The sequence below is a fragment of the Pogona vitticeps genome, chromosome 6 (assembly GCF_051106095.1).
Source record: "Pogona vitticeps strain Pit_001003342236 chromosome 6, PviZW2.1, whole genome shotgun sequence".
In the NCBI taxonomy this organism is placed as follows: Eukaryota; Metazoa; Chordata; class Lepidosauria; order Squamata; family Agamidae; genus Pogona; species Pogona vitticeps.
The window spans coordinates 52,461,647-52,479,365 of record NC_135788.1 but is presented as its reverse complement, the minus strand read 5'-3'; the positions used below and the strand labels follow the sequence as shown (position 1 = coordinate 52,479,365).

The 17,719-nt window shown below is 44.8% G+C and overlaps 1 protein-coding gene across 2 annotated transcripts in view; it reads left to right on the top strand.

Moving 5' to 3' along the window:
* The window catches only part of KIF15 (kinesin family member 15), a 76,821-nt gene extending 65,475 nt beyond the window's left edge, over positions 1-11,346 (top strand). Inside the window, exons 31-35 of one of the 2 annotated variants that reach the window (XM_073003526.2) lie at positions 698-764; positions 2,798-2,835; positions 8,335-8,500; positions 8,729-8,860; positions 9,507-11,346. In XM_073003526.2, coding sequence (XP_072859627.2) covers positions 698-764; positions 2,798-2,835; positions 8,335-8,500; positions 8,729-8,860; positions 9,507-9,629 — 526 coding nt within the window. In that variant the 3' untranslated portion in view covers positions 9,630-11,346. Of the gene's footprint in view, positions 1-697; positions 765-2,797; positions 2,836-8,334; positions 8,501-8,728; positions 8,861-9,506 lie in introns of those variants that run through there. The other variant, XM_078377375.1, reaches the window with a different exon arrangement.
* Positions 11,347-17,719: the final 6,373 nt, after the last annotated feature.

The window sequence follows — 17,719 nt, the reverse complement described above, 5'->3', positions numbered from 1 at the left end:
GAAAAAGAAGTTACTTACTTGTAACTCCGGTTCTTTGAGTGGTCCTCTGTGAATTCACACATTCCCCCCCCCCGCTGTATGTCATGACTACCTGTTGTTATACTGTACAGCGGCGGACAGTTCTATGGAATTGAGGCACTGGGTGCCAGGGGCAGTGATATAGACTAGGTGGGCGGTCCTGGCACCAAGTACTTAAACTATAGAAGCTTCCGAAGCTGCTCTGCTCAGGCGCAGATTAACCCATTAGTGTGAATTCACAGAGGACCACTTGAAGAACCAGAGTTACAGGTAACTTCTTTTTCTATAGTTGCCTGGTTTTGGAGTTGATTGAGTTTGTGTTGCCTTGCCTCTGCTTTTTGCTAGCGCCTTTTTTTCCCTTAAGTTATTCTCTCTTTTTTTCCATGTTTTGGGACCGGCATCAGAAAACATGAATGGGGAAACATGAAATGAAATGACTTGGAAAAGGTGGTCCCTTTCATGTTTTCCATGTTTTTTCATGCAAAAAAACATGAAAAACAAAAGAGGCACCTCCAAAAGAACACAAAATGATATAAACATGAATGTTTTTGCTGTGTACATCCCTGATACTGGACTATCTGGCCTTGTTGTAAAAGATTATGAGATTGAATTAATATATTTGGACATAAATTGGCTATATAATGGGTTTTTTGTTTGTTTTTTGTTTTGTTTTTTGCAGTGGTGCAAAATATCCAAATATTCAAGACCTGAGAGAGAGAGAAAAGGAAATGGCTGAATCAAGGATGGTAAATGTATTACATATTTTGGACTATTTATGGCAGCTCTGTAATCTTGTACACAGTTATTGCTCATGGTCTTCATTTTGGCCGAAATCTTCAGTATTTGTGGCCTTTTATTCTAGTAACATTTCTTGCAATTAATGTAGAAAAAAATAAAACTGATATTGATATTTGTTAGCTTAGATCCAAAAACATGTTTGTTTCATGAAAGCACTTCTCATCATAGGACAGGGGTTGACAAATAACGGTTCTATGCTCTTTTGACACCTCTCTTCCTCTTGATGCCTCAAAAGCTACTCTGGAGAGTCAATATGTTTTCTAGAACTAACAAATCCTGTAAACAGCACATCTCTTTCAGAAAATGCAGAGATGTCCAGCACTCCGCCTTGTCCGGTAACTTTTGATACCTTTCAGCCTGTAACGCCTGACTCTGTGGCCAGGGTGCTTGGTCGCTGTTGAGCCACCACCTCCTCTTTGGACCCTTGCCCGGCCTGGCTAATCAAAGCAGCCAGGCCGATAACAACAGAGTGGGCCACCGCAATAATAAATGGGTCTCTCTTTGAGGGCAGATTTCCTTCTGCCCTTAAGGAGACACTCATTAGGCCCATAAGAAAGAAACCTAGTTTGGCGGCGGACGAAATTGGCAATTATAGGCCCGTCGCCAACGTTTCTTTCATGAGCAAAGTGGTCAAGAGGGTGGTGGCTGATCAACTTCAGGCACACTTGGAGGAAACAGATGCCCTGGATCCATTTCAGTCGGGCTTCAGGCCGCGCCATGGCACAGAGACGGCATTGGTCGCCCTGTACGATGACTTGTTGAGGGAGGCCGACAGGGGTAAGACGTCTCTGTTGGTCCTCCTCGACATCTCAGCGGCCTTCGATACCGTCGACCACGGTATCCTCCTGGGGAGGCTTTCCGAGCTGGGTATCGGAGGCTTGGCTCTGGCCTGGTTCCGTTCCTTCTTGGCGGACCGCCCCCAGAGAGTCCAGCTTGGGGAGAGTGTTTCGGCCCCATGGAGCCTCAAATGTGGATTTCCACAGGGGTCAATTATCTCCCCAATGCTGTTCAACATCTATATGAGGCCGCTGGGGGTGTGGAGGTGTGGAGCATTGTGTCATCAGTATGCTGATGACACCCAGCTCTACATCTCCTTTGTTCCAACTGCAGGTGATGCTGTCCTGTCCCTTCAGCGCTGCCTGGAGGCTGTACTGCAATGGATGCAGGAGAACGGGCTGCAGCTGAACCCGGACAAGACGGACGTTCTGAGGGTGGGTGCCCCTGTTGTGGGTGGCTTGGGTGACTCTCTCTCGTTTGGGGGGGTGGCCCTGGCCACGAAGAGTGGGGTTCGCAGCCTGGGGGTACATCTGGACCCGACGCTCACCATGGAAATGCAGGTGGCGTCGGTCGTCCGCACCACCTTTTTCCACCTTTGGCGGATTGCCCGGCTGCGTCCTTACCTCGACACGGGGTACCTTAGTACATGCGCTCGTAATCTCCAGATTAGACCACTATAACGCGCTCTACGTGGGGCTCCCTTTGAAGCTGACATGGAAACTTCAGGTGCTGCAGAATGTGGCGGCCAGACTCCTCACCGGAGTGAGAAAATCGTGGCCAAGCTGCATTGGCTGCCCATCCGTTTCCGCGTCGACTTCAAAGTGTTAATGCTTACAAAAACATGGTTATATGTTCAGGCCTTCCCTCCTGTCAATACTTAATTTCTTTTCTCCTTCTATTTATTATTTGTTTTATTATATGTGCTGTTGTTTAATTTGCAATTTTATGGGTTATTGTACATTGTAAACTTTTACGGAAGCCGCTCAGAGTGGTCGATTTGATCAGATGAGCGGGATAGAAATCAAATAAATAAATAAACCAGAAGATGACATGACTGTAAAATAAAACCTCCCCTGAAAATAAGCCCTAATACGTTTTTTTGGAGCAAAAATTAATATAAGACCCTGTCTTATTTTCGGAGAAACACGGTATCACTGCTAGTATAACTTCAGACTATCACAATAATGTGACACATCTTTTTCAGAATAAAGTAAAGGAAGAAATGCAGAAAATCAGATCTGAGTAAGTTTAATATTCAATATCTCTGACACTGATGTATATTTAAAGTATGTGTTATGTCAACAGTTCACTTACAGGAAAGATAAGCCTACATAGCACCAAATATGAAGATTATAAATAACACATTTTCTGAGCACAGTGAGTTTGTTCCCACTTTCAGTCAGCAGGTGGCAGCAGAAAACTATAATATTTGCCACAAGATTGCCTTGTAAATAGAAATTTACAATGCATTTTACAAGCAAAAATAATCTGAAGTTGCTTTAAAGCCAAACATTTATACAGGAATATTCTATAAAGAAGGTTACAAGCAACTTGCAATGACAGCAGTAAAAAGAACGTATCTGTATGCTGGGAGGAACATTTTTATGTGTTCTAAGCAGTGGTCCGCAACCTTGGGCCTCCAGATGTTCTTGGACTACAACTCCCAGAAGCCTTCACCACCACCTTTGCTGGCCAGGATTTCTGGGAGTTGAAGTCCAAGAACATCTGGAGGCCCAAGGTTGGGGACCATTGTTCTAAGGGAAACATGCATTATCTTCAGACAAATGTGCAGAAATGTGTCAAATGAAGAGTATTTGTGTGATTGTAGGGCAAATAAATGGTGGGGCCTCTATAGCAGGGATCATCAACCCCTGCTCTGCAGCCCAGTGCCGGTGGGCTTCCTGGACCTGGACCGCGGACATGGAACTCCACCCCCCCACCCACACGGGGGTGTCGCGCTTGTCTTTCAGTGGTGCCCCCCTCCATTCCTTGTCCCTTCCGCGGCCCAGGTATTCATGCTGTCAGGTTGGCACTCATTTCTTCCTTTTCCTTCTCCCTCTTCCTGCTCTACTTCCTGCTTGCGACATGGTGAAGCTCTTTGCGGCATGAGGGGTCAGGTGGAAGCTTGGCTGCTTTCCATCGCCCTCCCTTCATGAGCGCTGCGGTGGCCTGCTGGGTTTCTGGCGCCCTCCGTCTCCTCGCCACTGGAGAAAGGGTAGTTTGATGTGCAGTGGACACCCCAATGTCGCCTCTGCCACCAGGTGTGGCACTCTTTTCCGCCCCTCCCCACTCCTTTTGCCTATCGCAGCACCAGGTGACAAAGGACATTTTTACCCCACCCACCCCCCTGACTGGAGCCACTGTTTCCCCATCTTCCAGTGGGGGGGGGAACATAACATGGTCTCCCCCCAGGGGGGCTGTGAATGCAGGTTTCAGAGGGGTGGAGGGGGAGGGAGAGGCAAGGGGGGGAGTGCTCAGCAGGCAGAGCATTCCCAACCCACACACTGTTTGTGTGATCTATCCCCTGCAGCTTTCCACCCCCTTTCTATGGAGGTGCTGGATGGGAGGAGACTGAGGGCAGGTCCCATGGAGGAGAGGGGGGACAGGGCGGGCCCGGCCCATCCCCTTTCCACTCTTGGTCTGGTCTGCTCTCCCTCCCTCCTTGCAAGTGCTGGAGATTCCTCAGTGTTGTGTTGTGGTAGCTTTCCCCCCTTCTTTTTTGCCTTTCACCCCACCGGTGCCCTGGGGTCGGTTCTCCCTCAGGGCAGAGAAAGAAATGGCCGCCTCGGTGCCCTGTGCATCCTGGTTCCTCTGCCCCTTCACTGCCCTGCTGCTGCCGCTGCCGTTTTGTCTAACGCTTTTGCACATGGATAGCCAGGTGCTCGCTTGGAAGCTGGGCCCCCGGGGAGGACCTTTTGTTCCATCTCAGTTTGGTGTTGTTGTTTTTTTTTGGGGGGGGGAGCAGCCGTCTTGTCCACTTGCAGCACACCACTGAGGAGTTTATGGTGTTTGCGGGGAGGGAGGGAGAAAGGATTGGATTGGGAGTGGAGGGGGGGCTGGGCCGGGCTCGCTTTCTGCTTGCCTTCTCACAGATAGATAAATGATGGGGAAGCTGCCCTCCGCTTTGGGATGGGGATGGGGGGGCATGCAGACACACACGGGCGTGAGGGATCATCTCTCCTCTCACCCAAATGGGCGGGAGTTTTCATTTCAAGCAAAACTTCCTGTCTCTTCCCCTCCAAAGCCAAGTGGAAAGGAAACTTTCCTTATTAATCAGCTTCACCAAAGAGACAGTTAACCAGCTGCTTAACAATCTTGAGAGAATCCTTTCTCAAAGAACATTTTTGATTATTCTAAACAGGGTCATTTTAGGTGCCATGCAGTTGATCCTTGCATGCAGATGCAGGGATTACCCCCAGATGGCATATATCACACCTCAGGGCGACCCTGTTTAGTACTCTCAAGACTGATTGATCTAAATCAATAATCTGGACATCTAGTACACCTATTCCGGTGAGAGAGGAGGCTGTGGAGGGGTGTCTCCCTGATGAGGGAAATTGGCTTTCTCCTTTGTATGTTCGTTGCCGGAATGTGTGGAGGCTGTGTGGGTTTGCTTTTTCTGCAGAGATGATCTCTCGTGTTTGTGTGTCTGTGTGTTTTTTTCCCTCCCTCCTCTTCATGCCGAGGCAGATCGTGGCTTTTTTATTGTTTGTTTGTTTGTGAGGGGGCGGGCTGGGGCGAGAGGAGAGATTCGGGGGGTGGGCGGGTGAGCTGTTTTTGGGGCGATGACCTCTTTATGAAAGAAAGGTGTTGGGATGGAACAGGGGCCTTCTTTGGGGTTTCAGTTTTGGGGCGAGTGCTTGGTTTTTTGGGTGTGTAGGCATTGGACGGGGAGGCAGTGGTGGCAATGGGGTGGCAGGGGAGTCGGCACATGGTGCACTGGGGCAGCTGTTTCTCTGAGGGAGAATTGTTTTGGGGGCACTGGTTGGGTGGGGTGGGAGGGAGGAGGAGATCTGTTGGAGCACAGCACTGAGGAGTTTCTGGTGTTCACAGGGAGGGAGGGAGAGTGGATTGAATTGGGAGTAGAGGGGGGTGGGCCGGGCTTGTTGCCTTCTCCCCCCTTTTTTCAATGAGATTTGCTTTTGGACGGTCTCCTCCCGTCCAGTGTTTCTGTGGAAGGGATGGAGCGTTGTGGGGAATTGAATATGTGGATGGTGTGTAGGTTGAGGATGTGCTGCTTGTTGGGTGTTTCCCTCTCGCCTTCCTCCCTCTTTCTTCCTCCTTTTCTGAGGCTTGTGTTTGCAGCTCTTTTTGGGGGGAGACTGTGTTCTGTCCCTTTCTCCTTCGCTCTCACTGGAGGCCAGGGAAGTGGTGGTTTTGGTTGGTTGGCGGGCGTGGAGGGGAGTGTTGTGCCTGGTGGCGGAGGTGGTGCTGGGGTGTCCGTTGTGCATTGGGCTCCTCTTTTCTCCGGTGTTGGAGAGGTGGAGGGTGTTGGAGACCCAGCAGGTTGTTGCAGCGCTCATGGGGGGAGGGTGACAGAGGGCAGTTGAGTGTCCATTTGGCCCCTTTCATGCTGTTGGGAGTTTTGTTGTGTCGCAGGCGGAGGGGAGGAAGGGGGAGAGGGTGAGGAGATGAGTGTTGACTTGCCAATGTGGGTGCCCAGTTGTGGGGGGGTGGGGAACGGAGGGGGGTATTGAGGGACAGGCGCGACATGCCCCTCCGTAAATGTGACACACCCCTCTGACACACCCACCCGTGAGTGCAGGGGTGCCTCTGCCCCAACCAGTCCACACACTGAGCACCCCACCCCTCAACTGTGGTCCGAAAAACGTTGGGGACCACTGCTCTGTAGAATCGACAATCTAATTTTATGCATGATTACATGCATACTTTAAAAGAAGTTGTGAATATGATTTCAGCATTAGTGGGTTAAAAGGTAAAGGTTCCCCTTGACAATTTTTGTCCAGTCGTGTTTGACTCTAGGGGGCGGTGCTCATCCTCATTTCCAAGCCATAGGGCCAGCATTTGTCCGAAGACAGTTTCCGTGGTCGCCAGTGCAACTTAGACACAGAACGCTGTTACCTTCCCACTGAGGTGGTACCTATTTACAGTGGTGCCCTGCTACATTATGACCTTGCAGAACGACGAAACCACAGGACAGTGACTTTTTTACGATTGCTATAGTGATCGCAAAACGATGTTTCCAATGGGTTTTTACGCTGGACATGGAATAGGTCCATGCTTCGTGAATCGTTTGTTCATAATATGATGATTTTTACAACATTGCAAAATGGCTTCCCACTGTTTTCCAACCCATGCTTCAGAAGATAGCCATTAAAAACAGCTGATCAGTGCTCAGAAAATGGCTTCCCTATGGAGGATTTTCACTGGACGATGAGGTAATTTCCCCATTGGAAGGCATTCCAATGGGGATTTTTTTTTTTTTTGTATGATGACATTTTCGCTGTACAGTGATTGCTGTGGAACGAATTATTGTCATCATGCGGGGCACCACTGTATCTACTTGCATTTACATGCTTTCGAACCACTAGGTTGGCAGGAGCTGGGACAAGTGATGGGCGCTCACTCCGTCACGTGGATTCAATCTTACAGCTGAAGATCTACAGATCTTACAGCACAGAGGCTTCTGCGGTTTAACCCGCTGTGCCACCACGCTCCTGTTAGTGCGTTAAGTTTGCCACAATGTGTACATTAAGCATCATCTTTTCAAAGAGAGCTGAATCATTAGAAGATACTATTTCTATCAAAGTTCTAAGCTGACACACACATAAGTGGCCATCATGTGCTCAACCATTTGTGGTGTCTGTTAAGAAATGTTTTCTATTATGTCTGGAGAATCAGTGAAATAATAACATAACCTAAAATACAGTGGTGCTTTGACTTATGAATGCCCTGACCTATGAATGTTTTGATTTACGAGCAGCTCTGGATGCAGAATGTTGCTTTGAGTTACGAACGGAGCTTTGACTTACGAACAAAAAAACCCCCTTTCCTGCCCTTTTTTTGACCTAAGTTCATTTTAGGTCAAAAGAAGAAGAAAAAAATCTCCCCCTAGTGGTACAGTAAAGATTAACCGGCTTTGCATTAGTTCCTATGGGAACTAATGCTTCGCCTTATGAGCCATGCCTTGGCATAAGAACAAAAAACAGCCAGAATGGATTAATGGGTTTTCAATGCATTCCTATGGGAAATGCTGCTTTGATTTACGGCCACCGTTCCAATACGGATTAAGTTCATAACTCAAGGCACCACTGTACTGATTCAAAGCAATCATGTATGTGTGCACTGAACTGTATTGGAAAGGAATTAAATTAACAAATACTATGTCACTTTAAATTTAGGGATGTCGAGTTTATTTCACTGGTCATCTGAGGTGGTTCTTCCTCAATGACCCAACTCAGAGTTTAAGAATGAAGTAAACTTTCTAGGACAAAATCCAGTTGCTAGTCCCTCTAATTGCTAAATCTAGCAGTTTAATCCAAACCCTTGTGTTTGTTGTAAGGAACATTGAAAAAGATTAGTCATTTAAATTACATCAGGTGAGGTAGTTGCTAAGTCATGTCTAATTGTATTTGAATAATGCAGTTCTCACACCATGCACTATTTTGTACTTGCAGGAAAATTTAGGAACCTGTGATAGAATTTACAAATAACAAACAAGAAGCATTTTGGTGTATCAGTTTTACAATTAATGTCACTACATATATTTCCTCCCTGTAGGTTGGAAAACACCAGAAATGAACTGGGAAGCAAAACAATTGCCTTTCAGGAAATGGTTCAAGAGCTGGAACGAGTAAAATGTTTGGAGTCAAAGACATTCAAGGAGAAAGAAGAAATGAGATCAAAACTGGACGAAATGTGTGAAGAAAGAGTAAAATCTGAAAAAGTACGTAACTCTGTTAGTAGGTAATTGGACTTGGAATCAGATATTGGTGACATGGTGAGTAAATCTCACCAGAGTCTGAACAAAAATATAATTCTTCCCATTGGAGTCCTTTCATCTATAGTAAAATATTATTTTTAAAGTCAAGAATGTATTCTGTCACACAAGCTGTAGATTAATCCTGTGTTCATGTACAGTCAGTAATGTTCTGGTGCTTTTCTTGTAACACAGGAGATGTATCTTTTGAGGAAACAGATTGAATCTCTTGCTGAGGAGAATGGGAAGCTGGTTGGCCACCAAAATGTAAATCAGAAGATTCAGTATCTTGTAAAGTTGAAGAAAGAACATGCTAAACTGATAGAGGTAAGATTAAATGTGTGTAAGACAAGACATAGAAAGTAATAGGACACTGAGTCACAAGGTCCTTGCACAGTATGTCCAAAGTAATACACTCTCCTGTTGGTGGTAAGGCTCTTCACTTTTTAGCACTCCTCTCAGCTATAACATATTTTTACCATTCTTTGTTGGGCTCTTTGAGGGTTTTTCCCTCTGCCTATAGGTTCACTTACAGAGTGAACTGTGTTAAGGAGCCCAGGATCACCATCATTGGTTCAAAAGTATGGTGATTGTGATCCCTGCCTTCTTGGGTAGGAGAAGCCCTGGGGCTGAATCTGGCTGTCCTGTGAATCCAGTCTAACCCTCTGATTCCCTAGACTGCCATGCTCTGTTATGACACTATCATTTGATAGTTTTTCAGCTTTTTTCCATTGTAGAAGTTTGCCTCTCCTAAAGCTTTGTTGTTGACAATAGTAGATTTAAGTCAAAATAAAGCTTTTAGCCCTACTCAACCACTGTAGTGGAGTTCCTGAGAATTACTCTAAAATTGAATTGGCGTCTCTGGCTGAAAGACCTTCCAACACCCTTGACTTAAACCCATCCTTTCAGACACCCCCTTTCGGACCCACCAGGAAGGATTAGTCACATAAAGCATTTCATTCTTTCTTTACAGGAAGTTGAAGGACTTCGTGTTGAGAACGCCTTTCTAAAAGGAAGATGTCAAGAACCGTCTTCATTTACTGCACCCAAAAATGAAAGTGTTGATGTTTATAATATTGATAAAGCAAAGAAGTAGGACTTGACTTATCCCTGTTAAACAAAATTTTGCATTGCTTAACTTCAAAGCAATCAAAAAGTTCCAAGAACTTTCTTTTTTCACATACTGTGTCTTGTTTGAATTCTATCTTTCTTAACGAACCAGTCTGGCAAATCAGTCCCAATTACATATGTTAAATTTGCTGGGAATTGTACCTTGCATCTTAATGAATATCAGAGGACTTCCTGTCTTTTGAAGAAGGTTACAAGATTTCATATACTAGACTAATTGTAGATTAAAAAGGACCCGATACAGATTTCACAATGTATATATGTTCAATGTGCAACAAATATATTGCAGGGCTACAAAAATAATCCACATTTCTATTGCTGAAACATGTTTTCCACAAGCAAGTTTTTCTTTTTGATATAGCAAAATGATCAATTAAATCAGAAGATGATCTTTTATTTGATACTCTGAACAATAGGAATTTGTAGACTCCCTTTCTGTATTTGTTCTTTGCTTTGGAATTAGTGTTTCTTTTTAGCTGAACACTGTCTATATAAATATTTAAAAGTCCAAGGCTAGTACCAAGCAAAGATGTCAATACCATCATCCAGTTCGGTGTCATGTATAGCAACTTACACAGTTTGTTTTCTAAGATCACAAGTCTTCTTTAGTCTTATTTTAAAACCATGAATGCCTACTGCAAATAGGTGAAGTATTTCACATTTGTAAATTTATGCAGTCATGTAATGGAGGTGGAGGAATTAAATTAGCTCTCTAATATTTATAATGGCTAAAATCCTGTTGCCATATGTTATGCCACTTAAGGTGGATGACATCATCAACCACAGCAGTTTTTCAGAAATCAGACATTTCTGATTTTCCCCCTGAAGGCCCCAAGAATCCTTTCTGTCAGGAAGCTGTGGAGGGCCACTTATTTAAAATCACCACTTCAGTCGCCATTTTCCATAATTAAAGGCTGCGCCCCTGTCCTATGGCTCCCAGCAACTTCCCAATGAGAAAAGTGTTGCCATGAAAGCCTTAGGACCTTCAGCAGAGAAATCAGAAATGTTTGATTTCAAAAAAACAATTGACATCTCAGTTAAGTGACTGTAGTTTTGGATATTAAATAATTCATTGTTATCCTAATTTAGACATCACTTTGATTGGAGGAAACCACAAAATGGAAGAGAATCTGCACTTGAGGAGGACATGCACATAATTAAAGTCTATAGTTTGAATAAAGAGAATGTGACTTTGAATCAAGTCTAAATTGCCTCTCACTTTAGGTATTACACAGGAATACTCATGTACAAAATACATATCTCTGGAAGTAGGTGAGCATAGCAAATACATTTTCTTAGCAAATATGTATGAACATGGATTGGAATCCTACTTCCAGTCTCTGAGCTTGGGCAAATATTCTGTCATACAAAAAGCTGAAATACTCTTAGGTGGATAGGTAGTTTCAACAGAATGTAGACAAGACGATATTATATATTTTTATTTGTTGCTTTGAACTCTTTCAAAGAAATGTGCACATCTAGCTTTCTTTGTTATGAAAAAGCCTGGGCCATGACAGTTAGTTTCATAGAAAAAAAGATTGTTGAATGTTTAGAAATGGTCCACTCATGCTCTATAGTGTATCTTTTCGCAGCTACAGCTCTTTTCTCAAAACTTTGGTTTTCTCACCTTCTATTTGACATGACTGCTTTCTAAAGACCATACATAAAAGGATTTTGTACTCAAATGAGCTTTATTTTCTTTATTTCTTTTCAAATACCCCTTAGTTTGCAAATGGCTATTTGAAGCTCTTAATTTGAAAATTGATCTTTAAAGCTCTTAATTTGCTTATTCTCAGCATGTGGCCTATAGAACTCTATGCAAAACTTACAAAAGCTTTGTTTCTCCTGGTTTACTGAATGTCTAGAGGGGCCAAACAGCATCCCCACCATACACAGCTTCAACTCAAATCAGCTGTTGCATAAACTTTAGGGATCCTTCACCCTTCTTTCTACTTTTCATTGGTTTGATAGGGGAATTTTTATATCCACCACAAGTAAAACAACCCTTCACAGATTGCTGCCTTGTCATGGCGAAGGGGCTTGAGTAATTCAGAGAAGCTATGGGCTATGTCGTGCAGGGCCACCCAAGACGGACAGGTCATAGTGGAAAGGTCTGACTAAACGTGATCCACCTGGAGCAGGAACTGGCAAGTCACTTCAGTATCTTTGCCAAGAAAACCCCATGAACAGAAACAAAAGGCTAAACGATATGATGCTGGAAGATGAGCCCCTCAGGTTGGAAGGCATCCAACATGCTACTGAGGAAGAGCAGAGGACAAGTACAGTTAGCTCCAGAGCTAATGATGTGGTTGGGCCAAAGCCGAAAGGATGCTCAGCTGTGGACGTGCCTGGAAGTGAAAGGAAAGTCCCATGCTGCAAAGAAAAATACTGCATAGGAACCTGGAATGTAAGATCTATGAACCTTCATAAGTTGGATGTGGTCAAACGGGATGGCAAGAATAAACATTGACATCCTGGACATCAGTGAACTAAAATGGACAGGAATTGGTGGATTCAGTTCAGACAATTATCATATCTACTATTGTTGGTAAGAATCCCGTAGAAGAAATGGAGTAGCCCTCATAGTCAGCAAAAGAATGGGAAAAAGTGTCCTGGGATACTATCTCAAAAATGATAGAATAATTTCAATACGAATCCAAGGCAGACTTTTCAACATCACAGTCATCCAAGTTTATGCACCAACCGCCGATGCTGAAGAGACTGAAACTGACCAATTCTATGAAGACTTACAACACCTTCTAGAACTGACACCAAAGAAAGATTTTCTTCTCATTATAGTGGGCTGGAATGCTAAAGTAGGGAGTCAAGTGATAAAAGGAACAACAGGAAAGTTTGGCCTTACAGTGCGAAACGAAGCAGGGCAAAGGCTAATAGTTTTGTCAAGAGAACAAACTGGTCATCACAAACACTCTTTTCTAACAACACAAGAGGTGACTCTACACATGGACATCACCAGATGGGCAATACCAAAATCAAATTGAATATGTTCTCTGCAACCAAAGATGGAGAAGCTCTATACAGTCAACAAAAACAAGACCTGGAGCTGATTGTGGCTCTGATCATTAGCTTATAGCAAAACTCAAGCTTAAACTGGAGAAAGTAGGAAAAACCACTGGGCTAGTCAGGTATAATCTAAAGCAGGGGTCAGGGAACTTTTTTACCTTTTACCCCCCCAAAAAAAAAAATTATATAGGCCAACATTGTGTGAAATGAGTGCAATTGTTCGGTAGTTGGTGCATTCTTTGGCACTGCCCTTCTTTGGGATTGGGTTGTAGACTGATCTTTTCCAGTCCTCTGGCCGTTGCTGAGTTTTCCATTGATGATGATTAAAAAAGCACACTGGCCCTTTGATATTGGACTGTGGCACCAGGGTGGGTGACATGGCCTTTAGCCTGGGTTGTTCCTTTTTGCACACTACACATAGAATGATTAAACTGGTAGGGAAAACCCCCTCCCCAATTCTGTGTTGGCTGTCTAGCAAGCATGTCATTGCTAGCACTACACTGGTAGCCACTGATGATGATTAAATCCTCTGCGAGCTAGCAAAAATTTAATGCAACTTGCTAGGCATGCTGGACACCTTACTATTCCCTATACCATACCATGGCTGGAGTGCAATGTGTTCCAGCAAAAATAGTGCACATCTTTATGAAATTTGGTGCATCCTGCTAGTACACAGCCTGCGTAGATTCAATAATATTTTTAATTCAAATAATGTATGATTTCCTTCCTTTCGAATCATGATCACTGCAGAGGGTGACAGCAGCCACGAAATTCAAAGATGCCTGCTTTTTGGAAGAAAAACAATGATAAACCTAGACAGCACCTTAAAAAGCCACCCACCTTAATTCAAAGTTTCTCTTTTGCTTGCCTGTTCATTTTCACAGTTCTCTCTCTCTCACACACACACACACACACACACACACCCATCCATCCATCCATCCATCCATCCATCCATACACCCTAATTCTAATGCTGCTGGATGGGGACTCCTGCCTTAGACTATGTGGGCAAGGAAACAATATTTGTTTTAAAATGCAAGGCCACTGGCACTGTAGAGACCAGTACCAATTATGTTGCCCGGCAGACAAGGGCGTGGAAGATTCACACAGAGCATCGTCAGGATTAAAGGGGCCAAACTCTGGGTTTCTTCTGTTAAATTTCTTTGTTGTTTAGTCATTAAGTCATGTCCAGCTCTTCGTGACCCCATGGATCAAAGCATGCCAGGCCCTCCTGTCTTCCACTGTCTCCCAGAGTTGGGTCAAATTCATGTTGGTATCTTTGATGACACTGTCCAACCATCTCATCCTCTGTCGTCCCCTTCTCCTCTTGCCTTCACACTTTCCCAACATCAGGGTCTTTTCCAGGAAGTCTTCTCATGAGATGGCCAAAGTATTGGAGCCTCAGCTTTAGGATCTGTCCTTCGAGTGAGCACTCAGGGTCGATTTCCTGCAAGATGGATAGGTTTGTTCTCCTTGCAGTCCAGGGGACTCTCAAGAGTCTCTTCCAGCACCACAGTTCAAAAGCATCAATTTTCCGGCAGTCAGCCCTCTTTATAGTCCAGCTCTCACTTCCGTACATCACTACAGGAAAAACCATAGCTTTGATTATGAGAACCTTTGTTGGCAAAATGATATCTCTGCTTTTGAAGATGCTGTCGAGGTTTGTCATCACTTTCCTCCCAAAAAAAGCAGGTGTCTTTTAATTTCATGGCTGCTGTCACCATCTGCAGTGAGCATGGAGCCCAAGAAAGTAAACTCTGTCACTGCCTCCATATCTTCCCCTTCTATTTGCCAGGAGGTGATAGGACCAGTGGCTATGATCTTAGTTTTTTTGATGTTGCGCTTCAGACCATTTTTTGCACTCTCCTCTTTCACCCTCATTAAGAGGTTCTTTAAATCCTCCTCACTTTCTGCCATCAGAGTGGAATCATCTGCATATCTGAGGTTGTTGATATTTCGGCATTCTTAATTCCCGCTTGGGATTCCTCCAGTCCAGCCTTTCACATGATCTATTCTGTATATAAGTTAAATAAGCAGGGAGACAATATACAGCCTTGTCTAACTCCCTTCCCAATTTTGAACCAATCAGGTGTTCCATATCCAGTTCTAACTGTTGCTTCCTGTCCCACATATAGATTTCTCAGGAGGTTCTTTAATTCCTCCTCACTTTCTGTGTAGTCAATGAAGCAGAAGTGGATGTTTTTATGGAACTCTGTAGGTTTCTCCATAATCCAGCGCATGTTAGCAATTTGGTCTCTAGTTCCTCTGCCCCTTCGAAATCCAGCTTGTACTTCTGGGAGTTCTCAGTCCACATACTGCTGAAGCCTGCCTTGGAGGATTTTGAGCATAACCTTGCTAATGTCTGAAATAAGTGCAATTGTACGGTAGTTGGAGCATTCTTTGGCACTGCCCTTCTTTGGGATTGGGATGTAGACTGATCTTTTCCAATCCTCTGGCCGCTGTTGAGTTTTCCAAACTTGCTGGCATATTGAATGTAGCACCTTAACAGCGTCATCTTTTAAGATTTTAAATAGTTCAACTGGAATGCCATCACCTCCACTGGCCTTGGTGTTAGCCATGGTTCTCCCAAGTGAACTCTGTGAATCACACATTTGGGTCTTGTCCGCGCTTGCGTGGAACGTTCGGAATATTCTAGAGCTCTTTATCTGAAATATCAAAAAGATACATTGCCCCCTATTGCGCATGAGCAACCTCCCTTTCCCTCCAGTTCCTTTTCATCCGCCATCGCTCACGGAACGTTTTCGGCTTGCTTCTCTTGGCTATTGCTATACGGTATTTCTACTTGAATTTCTCTTGCCCCCCCGACCACGGACTGTTGACTATTCTTCTGCTTTTCGGACTTTGGCTTGGTTTTCTTTTTTTGCTTGGTGTAGGTCTTTACGACCTTAATTGGAGGCTTCCCGCCTCAGCGGGGAGGCCTATTATCTACTTAACCTTAATAGTCCTGGGAACTTGGGCTTTTTAGCCCTCTACTATTGTGTTTATGCCAGTGTCCGGTCCCTTTAAACAATGCCAGGGATGTAATAAGAAAATTCCCTTTTATGATAAACATTCTAAGTGCCTTTTTTGTCTTGGAGAGGGGCATAATACGGCCGTTTGTTCTTTTTGTAAAGAATTCACTAAGGCGGCTCTTAAAGCGCCCTTCACCTTTTGGAAAGATCCCTCTCATCAACTCATTCATCAGCTATGGAATCTGTTTCTGAGCCTTCTAGCACCCCTCGATCTGAGGCGACAGGCTCACTTCCTCTGGCGGGCACTTCTAAATCTGTTAAAACTTCAAAGAAGGGAACTGCCTTTCCCGCCAAAAAGGCTTCGACGTCGACCGCAGGGAAGGAGGTTTCTAAGCCCAAGAAGCCTGCTCACTCTAAGAAGGCAAAAACTAAGGATACTGTGGCTTTGCAGCCTGTCTCTGCCTCTCTTCCTTCCCCTATATTGGAGGACTCGTCTAGGGATAGGGATTCCCTATCTGAGGCAGCTCCATCATTGCCTCCTTCCCAACGTGGGGAAGACGACGGTCGACGTGGGCATTCTCCGAGCCCAGTCAGGCTTGAAGAGGCTGCATTATCCAGCCCTCATTCTGCCCCTATTGGCCTTGCTCCTGCCGGCCGGGCGATTGAGACATCGAAGTCTCCTCCTCTGTCTCAAGAAGGAGAGGTCCCTCGTAAACGGACCTCAAAGAGGAAACATGTATCCACCGATCCAGATGGTGGTTCCGACGTGGAGGAGGACTCACGTCGTAAAAGGCACAAGCATATGAAGACTAAGCACTCCCACTCCCGACGGGGTCGTACCAAGCATCGACGTCGTTATTACGACGCTGATGACACTTCTCCTTCTTCATCGTCGAGTTGCTGCAGGCACAGGAAGCGGCATTACTCATCCTCATCCACGACGTCGTCCTCTCCTTCGCCTGTACGACGTCGTAAACCTCATTCTACCCGTGCTACTCAGGTTGCTGACATTACTAAGAATGTCCCTCCTCCTTCGACGTCGAAGGCAAAGGGTACTGGTCCTCAACTTTCCCTCGCTGAGGTCTCTGTTCACGCTCTGCCGTCTGAAGAGGATGAGGAAGATGGTGAACTTTCCTCAAATGAAGAAGCAGTGGATTTTGCGACTCAGCAGGGACAGTCTCCTATAGAAGCTGACTCGTTTGATTCTGACACTGGGAATCCTCACCCATCACCCCCTACTGAGGATTTCTCATCTTATTCTCAAATGATTGAGAGAATGACAAAGGCTCTTTCAATGCAGGCAAACATTCCACCTGCTCCTACTGATGATCCCATTTTTGGTGAAATTGATAAGGATTCTGCTCAACCTCTGAGTGTCAATTATATTGCTAAACTTTACGCTTTAGTTATGGACGCCTGTTCCCAACCTGCCAACCCGGTTGCTGTCACACGCAGGACGGAAAACATGTACAGAGTTCATGGGGAGGAGGTGAGCTTTCTGTCTAAACATCCAGCCCCCAATTCGGTTATAGTTCATGCCAATGCATCCAAAGCCTCGGGGAGGCCGCATGTGACCCCTCCTAATAAGGAAGGGAGGAAGTTGGACGTTTTGGGAAGGAAGCTTTATTCCTTCCAGTCTCTCTTGCTTAAGATTTTTAACTATCAGGCCATGATGGGTGCATATCAGAAGCACTTATGGGACAAAGTTCTTCCAGCCCTACAATCAGCTTCCCCGGATATAAGACAAGATTGTCTTAATGCACATGCTGAGGCCATGACTCTTTCAAAGCATCAGACTCTTTCAGCTAGACACGCCACTGATGTGGCAGCTAAATCTCTTAATTCGGCTATTACTCTGAGGAGACATGCTTGGCTTAGAGCCTCAGGTATTGTTGAGGACATAAGGAAACAAATTGAAGACCAGCCATTTGACACAAAGGGTTTATTTAACGAAAAGACTGATGAATCCTTAAAATCCATACATGAAAGTAAGAAAACTGCCAAATCATACACTATACATCAGCAGCCACGTTTCCAAAAGCATCAATGGCAACGACAGTATC